Genomic DNA, 18,815 nt, shown 5'->3' on the forward strand with positions numbered 1-18,815 from the left:
AATTCTTTTTTCTTTCTTTGTTTTTTCCATTCTGAAAATAAATTTTTTAATTTTTGATATTTTTGGGGAGAATCTTGAAATGCTTTAAATGCCCCACAGTCTCATATCAGCTAATTGACAACTATTCACAGTCGACTCCCCACATCCCCTTAAAACCCTCCAACTTTCCATATATAAATGCTTTATTATGCAACAACCCATCTCTCATTAACAACAACGCATACATACAAACGCACACAAAAAACACAACAAAGCCCATTTTCCATAATGGCTCATTCTTGTTCTTCTTCTTCTTCATCTACCTCATCCTTCTTCTCCATCAAACCCAAAACCCCATCTCCAAAACCCTATTTCCCAAAACCCCATTTCATCAAAGCCTCCACAAACCCATCTCCTCCACCACCACCACCACCACAACAACAGCCAAAACCCATCTCAGTCTCCAAACCCCGCCGCCCGCTCGACGAAAACATCCGCGACGAGGCTCGCCGCAACAACCCAACGTACTCCCATCTCTTCTCCGCCAAGTACGTCCCTTTCAGCCCTGACCCATCTCACCAAACCTCCGACGAGTCCTACTCCCTCGACGAGATCGTGTACCGCTCCCGATCCGGCGGGCTGCTCGACGTCGAGCACGACATCGCCGCCTTGAAAACCTACGACGGCAAGTACTGGCGCGACCTCTTCGATTCCCGCGTCGGCAAGACCACGTGGCCGTACGGCTCCGGCGTCTGGTCCAAGAAAGAATGGGTCCTCCCGGAGATCGACGACGCCGACATCGTGTCGGCTTTCGAGGGAAACTCCAACCTTTTCTGGGCCGAGCGTTATGGCAAACAGTTTCTGGGCATGAATGATTTGTGGGTTAAACACTGTGGGATTAGCCATACTGGGAGTTTCAAGGATTTGGGCATGACTGTTTTGGTGAGTCAAGTGAATCGGCTTCGAAAAATGAACCGTCCTGTTGTTGGGGTTGGCTGTGCCAGCACCGGAGACACCTCGGCGGCGCTTTCGGCTTATTGTGCCTCTGCTGGGATTCCCTCCATTGTTTTCTTGCCTGCTAATAGAATCTCCATTGCCCAGTTGGTTCAGCCCATTGCCAATGGCGCTTTCGTGTTGAGCCTCGACACTGATTTCGATGGATGTATGCATCTAATCCGTGAGGTAACCTCTGAATTGCCCATTTACTTAGCTAATTCATTGAATAGTTTGAGATTAGAGGGTCAGAAAACTGCTGCTATTGAGATTTTGCAACAATTTGATTGGCAAGTGCCTGATTGGGTTATAGTTCCGGGTGGGAATCTTGGGAATATATATGCTTTTTACAAAGGTTTCCATATGTGTAAAGAATTAGGCCTTGTGGATAGGATTCCTAGGTTAGTTTGTGCTCAGGCTGCCAATGCAAACCCGCTTTACTTGCATTACAAGTCAGGGTGGAAGGATTTCAAGGCTGTAAAGGCGAATGCCACGTTTGCATCCGCTATTCAGATAGGTGATCCCGTTTCGATTGATAGAGCAGTGTATGCCCTGAAGAATTCTAATGGGATCGTCGAGGAGGCAACTGAGGAGGAGTTGATGGATGCTATGGCGGAGGCGGATTCAACTGGGATGTTTATATGCCCGCATACGGGTGTTGCATTGACTGCATTGATTAAGTTGAGGAAGAGTGGGGTGATTGGGAAGACAGATCGGACGGTGGTGGTGAGCACTGCACATGGGTTGAAGTTTACTCAATCTAAGATTGATTATCATTCTAAGGAGATTAAGGATATGGCGTGCCGGTTTGCTAATCCGCCAGTTCATGTCAAGGCGGATTTTGCATCGGTTATGGATGTGTTGCAGAGGTATTTGTTGAGTAAGTCGCCGAATCATTAGGGCATGATTGATTGTTGAGCATTGTTATTTGGTTTGGTTGGCTTTGGCGTTTGTTATTTTTGTTTTGCTTCTTGTTGTTCGATGTAGGACAAGGAAATGTTTAAGATGAGTAACTGTTATACTCTTATGTAAGCTTTGATAGGAAAGGAGTTTAGTTGTAACTTGTAAGGCAGCATAGCCAAATTTTGGACAAATTCCTTGTAATTTGAATTCGATGACATTTCTGTTTACTCATTTCTTGTGTTCTGTATGCTGCTCTGTGTTGGAGTTATATTTATTTTTCAGAATTTATGTAGTTCAACTAGTAATTTCTATGCTTTCTCTCTAGTTTTCATTTTATTGATTTGAACTAAAAAAAGGTTTCTGAATATAGAACTGCAGGAGTGTGACTTTGACAAGCTGTGATATTGAATTTGTACTTCCCTTCTTGAAATCATTTTATTTTGTACTTTGCTGTTGAAGCAATATTATACACTAAAGAGTAATTGATGCCTGCATTTAAAGGTCTAAGAAGTTTTAGGGGAAGTAGTTCTTAACTTCTATGATCATGGTCACATTATGTTATGTTCTCCTTCATTGTTTTCAGCCCACGCACCTCAAATGGGTTAATTTATTACAATTCTAGCAATCATTCAGGTTCTCACCTTTCTGCCGATTGCATGGTGATTCTGAGTTATTTTCTTCATTCTGAATACAATATATTTATCTTGGTGGGAAGCCTATGGTGGTTGTAGAAACTAAAAAGTATCGAGTATCGACTTCCAAATCTGCAAAAGTTACTGTCTTTTGGAGATTGAAATACCTCTCAGCATGAGTGAGGCTGTCTGAAATTGGCAGGTATATGATTATTCCCTTCACGTGAGAAGATGGTTTAGTGCTGTTCTGATAACAGGTATGTTAAATTTACATATGAGGAAACTATAGTGGGCATGGAATTTGGCATCAGACTTTGCTGAGAGTTTAAAAAAACGAACGATCTGCAGGTATGGTGGTATGTGATCTTGACTTGCAGAAAATGGATTCAGAATTATCATTGCTGTAAATGGCAAAATAGTATCTATTATGATTGATTGTTTTGTTAATTACTTGAGCAAAATTCATGGTGAACTCAGGAAAGTGTATCCCTTCTATTATTTCAATTTTTGTTTTGCTTCTTATTGTTGGATTGTTGAGCGTAGGACAAGGATGAAATGAGGAACTGTTATACTCTTTTGTAAGCTTTGATAGGAAAGGAGTTCACTTGTAACTTGTAAGGCAGTATGGGCAAATCTTGGACAAATTCCTTGTAATTTGAATTCAACGACATTTCTGTTTACTCATTTCTTGTGTTCTATATGCTACTCTGTGTTGGAGTCATATTTATGTTTCGTTTGTTGACTTGTTTTATTTCCTAATTTTCAGCATTTACCTAGTTAAACTAGCAATTTCTATGTTTTCTCTAGCATTCATTTTATTGATTTGAATTAAATTTTTTTTAAAAAGCTTCTGAATATATAGAACTGCATTAAGGAGTGACTTTGACAGGCTGTGATATTGAATTTGTATATCCCTTCATGCAATCATTTTATTTTGGACTTTGCTGTTGGAGCAATATTTTACACTAAAGCTCCGTTTGGATTGCGCATTCCAAGTTCACGTCTGTGTCTGCCTTCTTTTTTTTTTCCCTTTGACCAGCACCTCTTGCACAGTTCACGGACATGAACAGTGCAAGTGGCAATGCTACAGTGTTAAAAGAGTGAACAGTGTTGCAGAAATTATTGTTTTATTGTTTTCAATTTTCAGCAAAATAAGTGGTATCTAAACGCACATTAAAAGCAATTGAAGCATTATTTTACAGAGTAATTGATGCCTGCATTTATTTATAAAAAAAAAAAAAAATTGATGCCTGCATTTAAAGGACTATTTAAGAAGTTTTAGGGGAAGTAGTTTTTATCTTGATCATGGTCACATCATTTTATGGTCTCCTTCATTGTTTTCAGCCCATGCACCCCAAATGTGCTAATTTATAACAATTCTAGCAATCATTCAGTTTCTCACGTTTCTGCTGATTGCATGGTGATTCTGAGTTATTCTTCTTCATTCTGAATGCAATTTATTTCTCTTGGAGGGAAGCCTACAGTGGTTGTAGGTTGTATCGAGTATCGAATTCCAAATCTACAAAAGTTACTGTCTTTTGGAGATTGGAATACCTCTCAGCATGAGTGAGGCTGTCTGAAATTGGCAGGTGTATGATTATTTCATCCATGGGAGAAGATGGTTTAGTGCTGTTCTGATCAACAGGTATGTTAAATTTACATAGGAGTAACTATAATGGGCATAGAATTTGGCATCAGACTTTGCTGAGAGTTTTAAGTAACTGATCTTGACTTGCAGAAAATGGATTCAAAATTATCATGACTGTGAATTGATGTATTTAGATTTGGAAGAAACCAATAAACTCTTAGGTCATGTTTTGATTAATTTTAGCAATCTCAAACTCTAAATTGCAAAATAGTATACTATATGTTATGCTCTGCTGGGTTGTTTTGTTAATTCCTTGAGTAAACTTCACGATGAACTCAGGAAAGTGTATCTCCTCCATTCTCTTGATGACCCCCAACCATTCCTTTACTCGGCATTCATGACCTGAGAGTTGCATTGCGTTTAATTAAAACTATGAATTATCAACCTATATGGTGCTTGGCATCAAGACTAAATGTTGAAGATGGGCTTCTATCTCGATGGCACCTACCCCATCCCCAGTTCCTCCATCGCAGATTTGATTGGCCCCCTCCCCTACCTCAAAAGAGCCAAAAAAGAAAAAGAAAAAGAAGCCCAAAAACGTTGTGATTTCTTACAGTTATTCTTCACGAGTGTTTGGCAATGCTTCAAGCTGCTGTGAGAGTAAAGATACTATTTTGACATAGATGTTCCCTGGTCTTAATTGTGCTTCCCCTAGAGATCTTCGGGCCAAAAAGGCTGATCTTTTACTTAAGGATTCAGGTAGCTTTGTATATGGGTCTGACCTGGTTCAGAAATTGTAAATTTAAACCCCACCCCCCAACCCCACCAGCCCACTAATGCAGACTTTTCAATCTGTTGATGTCAATTCAATGCACTTGGTCTAGAGTGCAAATTGCAATAACTTTCTTTTTGGTTCATTGGACAAAGATTGAACCTATAAAAATTACCCAAAAACAAAAGACGCACACACAATTGAAAGTTGTTCTCTTCCATTTCTGACTTTTCTCATTTCTTGATATAGGCAAGATTAGATTGTTATGTGGCACCATCACCTTCCTTAATCAATAGGGACCTTTCCAATGGGGGAGAGAAAAACAAAAAACACATTGTCACGTATTTCAGAATTTAAATAGCTATTTACAAAAAAAAACACATACAATTACATAGAAGTTAAATAGCTATTTACCTATTTCAGAATTTTGGTAATCAAAGTTCTTTGCTATTGAATTAAAGTTCAAAAAGAAAAGAAGAAGATATATGATATATTGCAATCGATGGAACATATGGAACAAAATTATTTTTCTTCTCAACCATTCACCTCAATCGGACCCTCGGCTAACACGAATAATTTTCACTGATATTTTCAATGTTCAAGTGCTTCACAAAATTCCACAGAAATAAGATTAAACACTGTCACATCCCCATCCTTATAAACTAATAAAAATGTGTTTGAACTTTGAATAAGCTTAATCTTGTTTAAGCTTTTCTGCGTGTAAACTTTGCCACTAAAACCAAAACCGAAAGCGAAGGCAGCTGTCACTTCATAACGGTCAATGAATGTAAGCACAACAAAGTCTTTCTAAAAGCCCCAAACATTTTCTTAAATAATTCTTTCTCTAATTCTCTGCAAACTAAAAAATCATAGTACTAATTCACAAAGCTATATACTTACGTAACAAGAAATTCACAGAGAGAAATCAGAGGGTGAGGTCTTTTCTGGAGGAAAATGGAGTTGAAACAAAGTGTAGAGCAATTCAAAGGCCAAACAAGGCTACCCAAATTGGCAATCCCAACAAGTTATGATCTTTATCTCAAACTTGACCTCACAGCATGCACTTTTTCTGGTACAGTACAAGTTAAACCTTAACATCCTTGAACACACTAAGTATCTCGTCCTAAATGCTCTAGAACTTGATGTTCATAAAGTCTGGTTCACAAAATCTAACAACCAAGTAAGTACATAACTCTTGTTCCCTCATTGAGTCTACTAGTTATGGGTGTTTTTCTAATGCTGTTTTTTCTTGGTTTTTGAAGACATATCAGCCGTGTGATGTTGTTTTGGATGGTGATGATGATACTAGTGCTGGTCTATGATGAAATGCTTAGTCCTGGTGATGGAGTTTTGGGGATTGATTTTTCTGGGGTCCTTAACCAGCAAATGAAGGGACTGTATAGATGGTAGCTCCTTTTCTTGTTCTTTTTAATTCTTTTTTACCATAATTGTTTCCATGGAAAACTTTTTTTGGAGAATAACTCTTGTGGAAAACTTACCCATTTTCTTGTATTTTGGTTGCAATTCTCAGAAAAATCTTATGTTGTTTTTGGCTTTCATATAATATTATAAATAATTTCACGTAATTCCAAAAAATTATAAAAACAAAAACTTTCATTTATGTAACTGGAAAAACATTTGATATTTTTTGGACCATTTAGGAGCTTCAAATGGAAATGTTAAATACAAATTTAGAATCTTTGTCAAAATTATGTGGAAAGCGAACATATTTGAGCAAAATAGGTCATTGGGGAAAAAAAAAATAAAGTAATCAATCAACACCGGTCGATCAATAATTAGTCAACGATCAGTCTGTTGAGCAAGAGGGGTCGGGTGCAAAGTTACCATTGGGAGAGTTTTTATTTATTTATTTTGTGTTTGTGTAGAGTATATTTGTGAGGGTCTATCAAGTATGTAATGTTTTGGAACATGTGTTCTGCATCGGATGTGTTTCCCATTGACCACATAAAACATTTTTTGTTGATCAACATTCTCCACTATACCTGTTGGAATATTCACGTGTGAGTGGTTTGGTTAGCTAAGTAATGAAGTCCCACATGGATACAAATGACAAGAATGGAAAGTTAATATAACATAGTTGTGTCTAAACTAGTCCATTAGCTTAAACTTTTGGGTCAATTGGTGTTCTTGTGCATTTTATTGACTATTCAATTAGGTTTTCCCAAGATGTTATCTCCCCAACAAGTAGGGGAAGAAACCATAGAAAAGAAAGAAGAAATGAAATTTTTTGAATTTTTAGTTACTATTGAGAATAATCAAGTACATAATAATCCCACCAATGAGGCAGAACTTGAAACAACTATGCAACAGACAGTTATTTGTCTTGGGCATTAACCCTTTTATTTTGACAGTACTTATGTGGATGGAGGAGTGAAGAAGAATATGGCAGTTACTCAGTTTCAAGCGGTGGATGCAAGGCGGTGCTTTCCTTACTGGGATGAACCTGCTCTTAAGGTATGCATAATTAAGAATTTCCCTTTGCCCTTGAAATAACTCACTTTCTCACTTATTTAGAGCCTGGAATCAATATTCCTTAAGTGACATTTACTTGTGCCCCCTTTTTTAAAAGTAGTGACTTTTTACATGCTTGTATGAAACAACAGGTAAAATAGAAATTTTAATCATGTAAACAGATTATAAACGATATTACCATAGATTTGTTTTTGTGAAAAGCTTAAATGAAGCAAATAGGCAACATAGTATACTTGTATTTGTGTTTTGTTTAGTCAATGTTAATGAATATCAGGTGTAAGTGGCCACAAATATCTGATTAGAGTTAACTAATACTGTTCTTATGTGGTTTAAATTATTCTTGAAACTCCATTTTTTCTCTTCAATTTACTGCTTCTCAGGCATTACCAATACATTCTTTACAGGCCACCTTCAAGATCACAATAGACATGCCATCAGAATTGACAGCATTGTCCAATATGCCAATTACTGATGAAAAGCTCAATGAAAATATCAAGACTGTTTACTTTGAGGAATCTCCAATTATGTCAACTTATTTGGTGGCTGTTGTTGTTGGTGTATTTGATCATATTGAAGAAACCACAGCTTATGGTATGCATATAACCGATATTAGGCCGATGCTTCTTTATTTACTTTTTTTTTTCTCTTCTGTGTTTTTTTTTTCAAGTTTATGTAGACTATTGCACTGTACATGCAGGAACCAAGGTTCGTGTATATTGTCCTGTTGGAAAGTGTGATAAAGGGAAGTTTGCTTTAGATGTTGCTGTTAAGGCGCTTGACATATTTACTAGGTAATTCCCACGATCTTTTCTCTTGGTCGTGAGGAATTTTTGAATTTTACACTCCTTAATCTTTTCTTTACATTGATCAATAAATTCAAATTTATCCACAATGACATGATTTAAAAAAATAATAATAACAAATGAGGGACACTGGGCCATTACATAGAGTTTGGTCTACAGTAATGCACAGGAGAAGGTGAACTTTTCAGTACATTCTTGTTTGACCCAGTGCCGGCTCAAGGCACAGGCAAGTTGGGCCTAGGCCTAAGGCCCCATCAAAAAATAAATTTTTCCTTAGAAAAAAAAGCCCTACTTTTCATAATTAAAGACCCAAATTTTTATAAAATTATATATATATTTTCTAAAAGTTGTACATTTTTTTTATTAGTGATGTTAAAGATACTACAAATTTTACTATTAGCTTACAAATTGCCATATTATTAATCACAAAAAAAGTGATATAAACATTCATTAGTTAAATTGATGAAGTTCATCAATGAGAGACAATATCACATTATATTTTGAACATTTTATAGTGCTTTTAATTAGCGAATTTTTCTTTTTCATTTTTATTAAGACTCTCAAAGTACGAGACTAATAGAACCAAAACTCAATTGAAACCCTAAAATATTTCAAAAAGATGTTGCAAAGGTGTTAAATCATCAATTATAGATTAATCTCTCCTAATAGTTTGAGACTTTGATTTTTGTAAAATAATATCCTACAAAGTCATACACCAAGTAATATCTCTCTCTCTCTTAAAATCAAAATATAAAATTAAAAATTAGATTACAATTTTATTTAACTATGCATCGTCTTATATCCAAAATAAAGTATCTTTTTCAATCGCAATATATTTTTATTTCTTTTTATTAATATTTATAGGTTCAACTATGAAAATCTTTTCTTTACATTGATCAATAAATTCAAATTTATCCACCATGACATGATTTAAAAAAAAAAAAAACAGATGAGGGACACTGGGCCATTACATAGAGTTTGGTCTACAGTAATGCACAGGAGAAGGTGAACTTTTCAGTACATTCTTGTTTGACCTTCCAAAGAACAGAATGAATTTTTATTTTTATTTTTTAAAATTTCCTTCTTTCCTTTCAATTGATTGGTAAAGATTAAAGGAACAAGTTAGTTTCTCTGAAACCTGACTCTAAAACCTAATTGAGTTGTAAATATGAGGTATAAGGTTAAAAGAGAGAAGAGGAGAAAAGAAGGATGGAGAGAGAGAGAGAGGCTTGAGAAAATGTCTAAGGCTTTCCTAAGCATTCAGTCACCTTAGCACATATTTATGTTAGATTTTATGCAATGATTACAAGAATACCTTTATGCTAATGTAAAATAAAACGCTAATAACTGGAAGTAACTCTAACAACTTCATCCAGATACTTCTCAACTCCTTACCCACTTCCAAAACTTGATATGGTTGCTGTTCCTGAATTTTCTGATGCGGCTATGGAGAATTATGGTTTGATCACATACCGTGAAAATGTGCTACTTTACGATGATTTACTTTCTCCAGCAGACAGGAAGCAGTTTGTAAGTTACATATCTAACAGAATTTACATTTCATTTTTCTCTTTTGCATTATGATCCTCCTTTGAGGCCTAGCAGCTCCTGCTTATCATGAAATGCAATTTCAAGACACTTTTTGTTTTACTTTTTCTACGCTCCCTTTTTATAAATCATAACACGTAATAGGGAAATGTAGTATTCTTTTTTATTTCCCCAAAAAACCTTATTATAGAATAACTGACTACTATTGATAATTTCTTGATGCAGTCAATTCATTAAATGGTTTATTATATAGTGCTATCAATAAGAAAAATCTGGAACAAATAACAGATCAATTTCAATGGAGATCATAATTACTTTGAAATAAGTTTTCTTCTATCCTAAATAGTTGTATAGTTCTTTAAATCATATTCTGGTTGTGTCAGCTCACAATTGCTGTATCACATGAAGTAGCCCATCAATGGTTTGGCAATCTGGTAACAATGGAATGGTGGAGTCATTTATGGCTTAATGAGGGATTTGCAACATGGGTAAAATTGAGTCATCTTACATCATTGCTTCCACTTGCTGGCTATTTCAATACGTTCATTTAAAAAAAAAAAAATCTCTATTTGATCTTTAATTTCCAGGTAAGTTATATGGCCACTGACATCATGTTTCCTGAGTGGAAAATATGGACTCAATTTCTTCTAAAAACAAATGATGGCCTGCGTATGGATGCATTGGAACAATCACATCCTATTGAGGTAAGGAAGTGAATGCTTTTGTTAAAAGTTGCAAATAGCACATCAACTATGCATGTTATATTATTTATCTTGTTAGTGAATCAAGTGATAAAATCAACAATCTTTTTAATTGGCAAACTACTTCCTAAAATGGCATGTTTTCGGGATTTCAAGCACCGCAATGAACATCATCAAAGTAAATTTATTGACACAAAGTCAACCTAGTGTGTGTGTGTGTTCACATGCATGTGCATCTGTCATCAGAGTGTGTGGAGCACTACCTAGTAGGAGGGAGGTGACAGTGCAGGGAAATATCCTATAATCCAACTCCAAAGATTGAAGCACTAATTGTACTATATTATAAGTTTCAATTATGAATTCAATTGAGGAAAAATTGTTAGGCAATTTTCTATATAAAGCATAACTTTAACTTGTAATTCAACTGTCCATCACATGATATTTGGCATATTTGCAGGTGGAGGTACATCATGCTCGTTCAATAGAGGAAATATTTGATTCTATCAGCTACAAAAAGGGATCTGCTGTTATTCGAATGTTGCAGGGTTATCTTGGTGATGATACATTTCAGGTGGGATAGTTCATTCTTGACTTAAAATAGTTAAATTATTTTTATATGGAGCACCAAATATTGATTCTGTATTTTCATAGTAAAACCTTCTATGCAATATTTCATAACCATTTCTTGGAAAATCTATACAGAACTATTGCTTGGCATTTATCAGTTAATATCATTTGTTTATAAAGCTTTAATGGCTCTCTTGTTTATTAAGCAGGTTTGGCACTTTATAATTGTCAAGGCTGTTATGTAATTTATGTTCATTTCTGATCATATTCTAGGTTAACAATGCCATTATAGTCTTCAATTATTCAATGGGCTAAAAGAATATATATTGATACCACATGGGCTCAAAAATTAAGAGTGGATTGGGGTTTGATCCAGTGTGTAGGATGCTTTTGCCAAGTAACGCCTTCTAGGTATTTTCTTTTGCAGAAATTCTTGCTCCAGTGTCTGTTCTTCTTTTAGAATCTACATATTTTCCGTGTCACTTATATTTGTCAAATCGGAAGCTTTCTTTGATCACCTATTCCACTAATCGCGGTCACTACAATGTATCATTTCTCAGTGCAGTAGACCTTAATATCACATTTTCATGAAAATAAGGTTCTTAATAACAAAAATTTCAGCATGAACATTTTTCTTTTTTCAACATGTTATGCACACAAATTTATGAACAAAATGGCGGAAGGGAAATGCCTGAATTATATTCCTGCAGGCATTTAATTCGCACTTCTTGAATGTGATCAAAAATTTTCACCATGTAATGAGTGGATAGAAAATTAACTTTGACTAAATTACATATATAACTCTGTGACATCTTATTTGAACCAGAAATCCTTAAGTTCGTACATAAAAGGATATGCTGGAAAAAATGCGAAGACAGATGATTTATGGGGAGTTCTTTCAGAGAACTCTGGTGTTGAACTCAATTCGATGATGGATGCTTGGTCAAAGAAAAAAGGATTTCCAGTTATCTCTGTAAAATACAAAGATAATATTTTGGAATTTGAACAGGTAATATTATTAATTAATAAGCAAACAGGCATTTCTTAAAATCTTAGAGGTCAAGTTATTCATCTCTATCTATGACCATCTTTGTTATTGTGGAAATCTGATACAGTTTTAAGATTTGCAGTCGCAATTCCTATCATCTGGTTTGGGTGGTGATGGACTATGGATTGTTCCAATAACCTTATCAATTGGTTCATATAACAAATGCAAGACTTTCCTTTTGGAAACTAAATCTGGAAAAGTGGATATATCTGAACTGGTTCATTCTCCCCATGAAAACTCAAGCTCAGTTAATGAAAAGAATAAAGAGAAATGTGATGACCATTTCTGGGTCAAAGTTAATACTGAGCAGAGTGGTTTCTACAGGGTAAATTATGAAGATAAGCTTGCAGCTCGACTTAAGAAAGCCATAGAGAGTAATTGCTTGTCAGCACCGGATAAATTTGGTGTGTGCCATATCCAACAATAAATTAATAACTGATCATATGTTGTTGTATTAGGCTGGCTGTATTCATAGGAAACTGATCACATGGTGTGAAGTATACTAGATTTCTGACTTTGGTGCTTAGTTCCTAGGGTAGGTGTAACAGCAGGGAAGCATTGTTGTGACTAGAGTTTGGCAAATGAATTGGCAAAATTAAGACTGCATATTTGGTCTCTATATGTTAATTCCTTATAAATACCAAGCCTATCCTCTCTCTATAATAAATTCCTTACATTAGGGGTTTTTCTTGATTTATGCCGTTATAAGTTCTGCACTCATGGTCAAATAGCATAAAACTCCTTTTACGTCTCAATTTTCAGGCATTTTGGATGATACATATGCTCTTTGTGAGGCTTGCAAACAACCACTGTCATCATTGCTTTCTTTGATGGTTGTGTACAGAAAAGAGCTTGATTTCATTGTGTTATCGAAACTCATTAATGTAAGGAAAACTTCTATATCTTGATAATGTTACTATCAACCCCAAATATTTACTAGAACTTGACTTTTTTAAGTGATATACACAACAGGTGTGTTATAAAGTTATGGAGATAGCTAGTGATGCCATCCCAGCTGTAGTGAATGAGTTGAAACAATTTTTCATTGATCTTCTCCTCTTTTCTGCAGAGTAAGAACAATCACCATACATATTATTATGTCAATGACTGCATTCCAACTCACTGGTTGCTGGACACTGATTGGAACCTCTTCTTCACAATCTTTTACTTTGAGTGGAGATGAGCTTGTTGATCAGTGTGCAAGTTTCTTGGTTGGGGCTGACGTGTAGGAAAAAAAAAAATATAATATCCTTACTGAAGCTCTATAGAGAAGCGGATACTGTGCAAGAGAAGGAATTGGTTTTACGTAAGATTTAGTAACATTTGAAATAATATCCTGTGTCACTTTTTGGGTTAAAGCTACTTAAATTTAATGCCATTCTTTCATCCACAGGTTGTCTTGCATCTTGTCCAGACCCAAATATATTGCTTGAGGTTCTAAATTTTATGTTGTCTGATGAGGTATTGGTTGTGCCAATTAAATCATGGTTTCTAATGGCCTTGTCTTCCTTGCCAGTCTAATTGTTGCCCATCTAAATATCCTTTTAGGTTCGAGATCAAGATAGTATTTACGTGCTTTTCATGATAAGTTCAGAAGGCCGTGAGATAGCATGGAGATGGTTGAAGGTATGCAGTTCATCGTCAACATCTTCATCATGAGTTTTACTTTTGACTATTACCATCATTTTGGGATTCGGGAAATAATTGGGATTATGTCTAATTGTGTATATAGTCTAGAAAGTATTATCATTGGGAATTAAGAAGCAATTAATTACTTTGAATGTTTTCATCTATTTTGAAGTTTTCTTCTTGAATTAAAATTTGCGGAGACTTATATATTCGGTGATAAATGCAGGAGAATTGGGACTTGATCTTTGCCAAATATGGTGCGATGTTAACCTACTATTGCATTACTAAGATTCTCCCTCTGGTAATCAATTCAGCCTTTTTAAATAGCAATGTTACATGTGTGTATCTTGAGTCTTTTATCCCAAATATACAGTTGATATGATACAGTGGTTCGCTAGTTAAAAGAAACTCCACCCAGTTTGTTATTTCCATCAATTATTTATCAATAAATGTAGGTTGGCCTCCCCAAATAGTACTTTGGATACATTAAACTTGAAATATCAAGCTTGATAGTTAACCACCTTTTTACTTGTTCTTAGCCACCTTGTTACTTAATTTCCTCCTTTACCTTGATTTAATCAGCAATACATAATCCAAAATAACCATCAGTTTTTTGAATAAATTGTATTATGATAGCGGCAAAAATCCAAAATTGACCCTCTAAGTTTCAACTTTTGTCATTTCAGTTTTTTAAGTTTCAGTTTTGTCATTTTAATCTTCTAAGTTTCAATTTTTGTCAATTCAATATTCCGTTAGGTTTTAGTTAAGTGGTGCCATTAAGTGAACCAAAACGACACCGTTTAGGCTATCTTCTTTTTATTTTTTTATTTTATAATAAATTTTGTAATTAAAACAAAATCAAAAACTGTTATTAAAAGAAAATACAAAAGAAAACAATTATGGGGAATGACGTTGTTCCCTTTCCCTTGAAAACAAAACAAAAAACCCTGATGAATGATGAATTTGTATGCCCTAACTGAGAAAATTGGGGGAAAAAGAGAGAGGGGAAAGAGGAAAGGATTGAAGTTTTGTTCTCATTTCACATTCATTAACAAGGATAAACAAAAAATGAAAAAAAAAAAAAATTTATACATATACATAGTATGGAGACCAATTCAAGCTTCGCATGCTAATTTCAGACTAAACCACCAAGTAAAACTTTTTTTTTTCAAACCTTTCCTCAACCTTTGAAAATAGCAATCAAATTCACTTTTACTTCTTCGTACCATCTTTCATTTGTCTTTCAACTTTCAAGAAAGTCCCAATTACCATGGAGTTTTTCAATCTTTCATTTGTCTTTCAACTTTCAAGAAAGTCCCAATTACCATGGAGTTTTTCAAGAATGCCACTGTAAGACTAAGAAGTCACTTCAACAAGTACCAAGTAGCTGAAGACGACGAAGAAAAAGTACGATATAAGGGCAATGATGCCTCAAATAGAGCGTTTTGGACCATTGAGCATGTAGAAGAAAACAACAACCTTATCTGCTGGAAAAGCTGCCATGGCAAATACCTCAAGGCCTCAGACAAACCCTTTTTACTGGGGATGACAGGGAACAAAGCGTTACAAGCTATGTCAGTATCAGAATAATTCTATCGACTGGGAGCATAGAAAAGATGGGGTTTACTTGAAATTTATAATCGTCTCTCCCCTTGTAGATCTCTAACTCTCTCTCTTTCCCCTCTCTTTTTCCCCAAATTTTTTTTCATTCCCCTTAATTGTTTCCTTTTTTCCTTTTTTTTAATAACAATTTTTTATTTCATTTTAATTACGAAATTGAAAAAAACAAACCCTAAACGGCATTATTTTGGTTCACTTAGCAGCATCACTTAACTAAAGCCTAACAAAATACTGAATTAACAAAAATTGAAACTTAGAGGACTAAAATGACAAAAGTTGAAACTTAGAAGGTATGTTTTGGATTTTTACCTATGATAACTTATAAATTGTATTATGATAACTTTAAAATTTGACTTCAATGTAACATGAAAAAATAGGATTATCTTTCCAAAAATATAACTCCTCAAGTTTCTTACTTAAGAAAGTACCTTGACAAGTTTAGTTGTATTATTATAAATAAACTAGTTGAGTTTCTGCATGATGCGTGATGCATATTGTTAGTTTCCTCCAATATTTCAATAATTTTCTTCTAAAATATTGTAATATTTGGTGTTCTATTTTATAGACAAAATAGAAATACAATAAGAGTGATGTACTAATTTGTTCATACTATATGTGTTTAAAATTTTGAAAATTGTATTATATTGTGACTGATATAGATAGACTTGATTCATGCATGCTAAAAAGAATGCAAATACCATTTTGATAAATAAAAATAAAAATATTGTTGGATAATTTTTTTTACATTCTTGATCATGCGTTATTAAATTTATTTATTTTTCTTTGTTTCCACCGTTACAAAGTAAGAATATTTTAGCAAGAAAACTATATTTCTACTCAATTGTTTTCATATAAATCTTAGAAAACTAACATCAAAATTTCATTATTTAATGCACCACTTAAAATAATTAATATAGAACTATATATGTATTTATCATATTAGTAATCTTTTAATATAGAAATACTACAATTTTGGTTCCATATATATATATATATATAAATTGTTTTTACATTCTTGATTGTGGGTTATTAATTTAATTTAATTTTTTTTTTGTTGGACTTTGACAAAAGTAATTAAATTTATGCAAGAATAACATATTTTTAATAATTTTTTTTTCACATATAGATCTTAGAAAACTGATATCAAAATTTTATTATACTTAAATAATTAGTGAACCACTTAAAATAATTAATAAAAATATTTATTTATCATATTAGTAATCTTTTTAATTACATAAAATAAATACTAAAGTGTTGGTTATATATATATATGTGTGTGTGTATATGTGTGTGTGTGTGTGGGGGTAAGAAACACAATACAAACTTAAAAGCGTATGAGTTTCTAATCAACACAATTAATTTCTAATTATTAAGGGATAAAATTCCACAATGGGAAGATTAGATTGATGATTGGAGATAGAAACAAATGAACTAAACTCTTATATTGATAAAAATTTGTTTCCTGAGTACACATAGAGGTTCTAAGGAGAAAATGCAAGCTCTAGCTTTTCTCTCTTTCTCTCTCTAGTTCTCCTTCCGTTTTTTTTGGGTCCTCTTACGTGTTAGTGACCTCCTCTCATTCTCCCCTTTTCCGCTTTCCAGCTGTTCCTCCCTTAGGTGGATTTGGGGAGATATTTGTCCTATCAAACCCCTCTCCCTACCATTTCTTGGTCATGAAGGCAGATTTTTGGGGTGTTCTTACTGTTCAGGCCAATCATTCTGCATTTAATGGGGTTGACATTAGGTAGAGAGAGCTCATTAATGCGGCAATGACTATTACATTGGGTTTTGTGTCTTCTTCTACATGTTCCTTCAGAAAATAGCCGAAGCGGTATCTTCGGTAAAGCAGCTAGTTGCTTCTCGGATGGGTTGCGTTAGACTGGTTCCATGAATTACCTCGGTAACGGGCCTAGATGGTCTTTCCTCTATTGGGTTTTGGTTATCCTATATTTACATATGGGTCGAGCCCATCCCATGGAGGAGGCTTTTAGGAATACTCTCCTCGGATTGCAGTCCACGGGGCAAACTTGCCCCAATTCCCCAATATATATATATATAATTAATATCACTAAAAGAAGTTAGAAAATCTATATGGTTAGGATTAGTTTTTAATGAATTCACAAATATTTAATTTTTTTATGGCTTTTGTGTCAGTTGTTGTCAAAGTGACTAAACATGAGAAAGAATTTCATATTCTAAATCAATTATTATTATTTTTAATAATTTATTTTTCTTATATAAGGAAGAATTTCAAATTTCAAATTTATTATTATTATAAATAAATATATTTTCTTATATAATATTTATAAANGGACACGTGTCCGCAATCCAACGTGTCTAGTGGCACTGGCCACTGGACAGAAGCCGAATCCTAATTAATATATGCATTTACTCCATTAACTAATTCAATGTACTAATATTATGATGTAAATGCAATCTTTATTGAGGTATAAGTCTAAATAAAAAAAAAAAATTCAAGAAATGCACCATATGGTAGAACATTGTGGTTTTTCGCATGAGGTCTTTGCTTATATATATATATATATATAAATGATTGATTCATCATAGGCAACAAAATCACTCTCAAATTTCTCAATTATGTTTAAAAAGTGAGTCATCTCTTGAAACTGGTTCTGTTCTGTTTATTGATTTTTGATAGCTTGCGTTTAGTAATGATGATATTGATTAATTATCGCCAAAACAATATTGGTATGAATATATGTGTACTCATTTATTAAAGATTATGAACTTGATTCACTTAATAGTTAATATAAAGCAATCATAGCATGCCAGATTATGATATGTGGTAAAGATATCCACTAGTGATGCTAAAAACAGATTGCTCACTCATTGAATTTTGTCATTTGGCAGTTCTGTAGCAATGAAAAGGCTGATGAGATAGAAGCATTTTTTGCTAGCCGTATGCACCCTTCTTTTACTACGATTTTGAAACAAAGTATCGAGCAAATCCGACTCAAAGCGAGGTGGGTTGACAACATAAGGCGAGAGCAATCTCTAGAAGACCTAGTCAAACAATTAGCTTCCATGAAATGCTGGTCTTCATTTTGTTTCCAATGCTATTTTGTGAATGTAATGTTAAGAATAATGAACTACATACACTGTATGCTCAGCAACTTGTGTTCTACATGTAACGAGTTACATATGAAGAAATCAACTATACCATGAACAGTTTACAACCTGGCATCATCATTATCCTGAATTCAATTTAGTTTAGTCAGACCAATAGATCAACCAAATAAATATACTCGGAACTTTACTCTTCTCAATATTCCTAGTATCCACTAGCTCTCAACCGCTCTATGTGCCATAACTAGTCTTAACTCTTTAACTTAATTGATCAGACTGACAATGGCTTATTATTAGAGGCTTTATTTGAAAATTCTGATAGCAACGTTACTTCTTCATTGTGACATATCCCCTCAAGGTGGGTCTTGATGATTTTCAGCAAGTTACTTCCGTCTCTCTGTTTGTTTGAGGATGTCAAGGTTATGAAAAATGGTTTTTAATTCCTAGTTGCC

At 34.2% G+C, this 18,815-nt stretch overlaps 2 protein-coding genes across 2 annotated transcripts; both read left to right on the top strand.

Moving 5' to 3' along the window:
• Window positions 1–187: 187 nt before the first annotated feature.
• Window positions 188–2,106, top strand: LOC111993415 (threonine synthase, chloroplastic). The gene has a single exon (XM_024025251.2). The coding sequence runs from the start codon at window positions 268–270 to the stop codon at window positions 1,870–1,872; it is 1,605 nt and encodes a 534-aa protein (XP_023881019.1). The 5' UTR covers window positions 188–267; the 3' UTR covers window positions 1,873–2,106.
• A 3,603-nt stretch (window positions 2,107–5,709) lies between these two features.
• On the top strand, window positions 5,710–18,480 carry LOC111993432 (aminopeptidase M1-A-like). Its single transcript, XM_065770540.1, is given in 20 exon segments — window positions 5,710–5,953; window positions 5,955–6,047; window positions 6,130–6,170; window positions 6,172–6,273; window positions 7,240–7,342; window positions 7,765–7,951; window positions 8,058–8,151; window positions 9,540–9,693; window positions 10,095–10,199; window positions 10,299–10,415; window positions 10,870–10,983; window positions 11,806–11,988; window positions 12,110–12,431; window positions 12,790–12,911; window positions 13,000–13,098; window positions 13,207–13,333; window positions 13,421–13,488; window positions 13,576–13,653; window positions 13,883–13,957; window positions 18,148–18,480. Coding segments are annotated over 20 exon segments (2,631 nt in total). The 5' UTR covers window positions 5,710–5,821; the 3' UTR covers window positions 18,463–18,480.
• Window positions 18,481–18,815: the final 335 nt, after the last annotated feature.

The sequence above is a fragment of the Quercus suber genome, unplaced genomic scaffold (genome assembly GCF_002906115.3).
Source record: "Quercus suber isolate HL8 unplaced genomic scaffold, Cork oak 2.0 scaffold_32, whole genome shotgun sequence".
NCBI classification, from domain to species: domain Eukaryota; kingdom Viridiplantae; phylum Streptophyta; class Magnoliopsida; order Fagales; family Fagaceae; genus Quercus; species Quercus suber.

Excerpts from the sequence above, each read along its gene's own strand:
- LOC111993415 (XM_024025251.2), top strand. The coding sequence starts at position 268 with ATGGCTCATTCTTGTTCTTCTTCTTCTTCATCTACCTCATCCTTCTTC.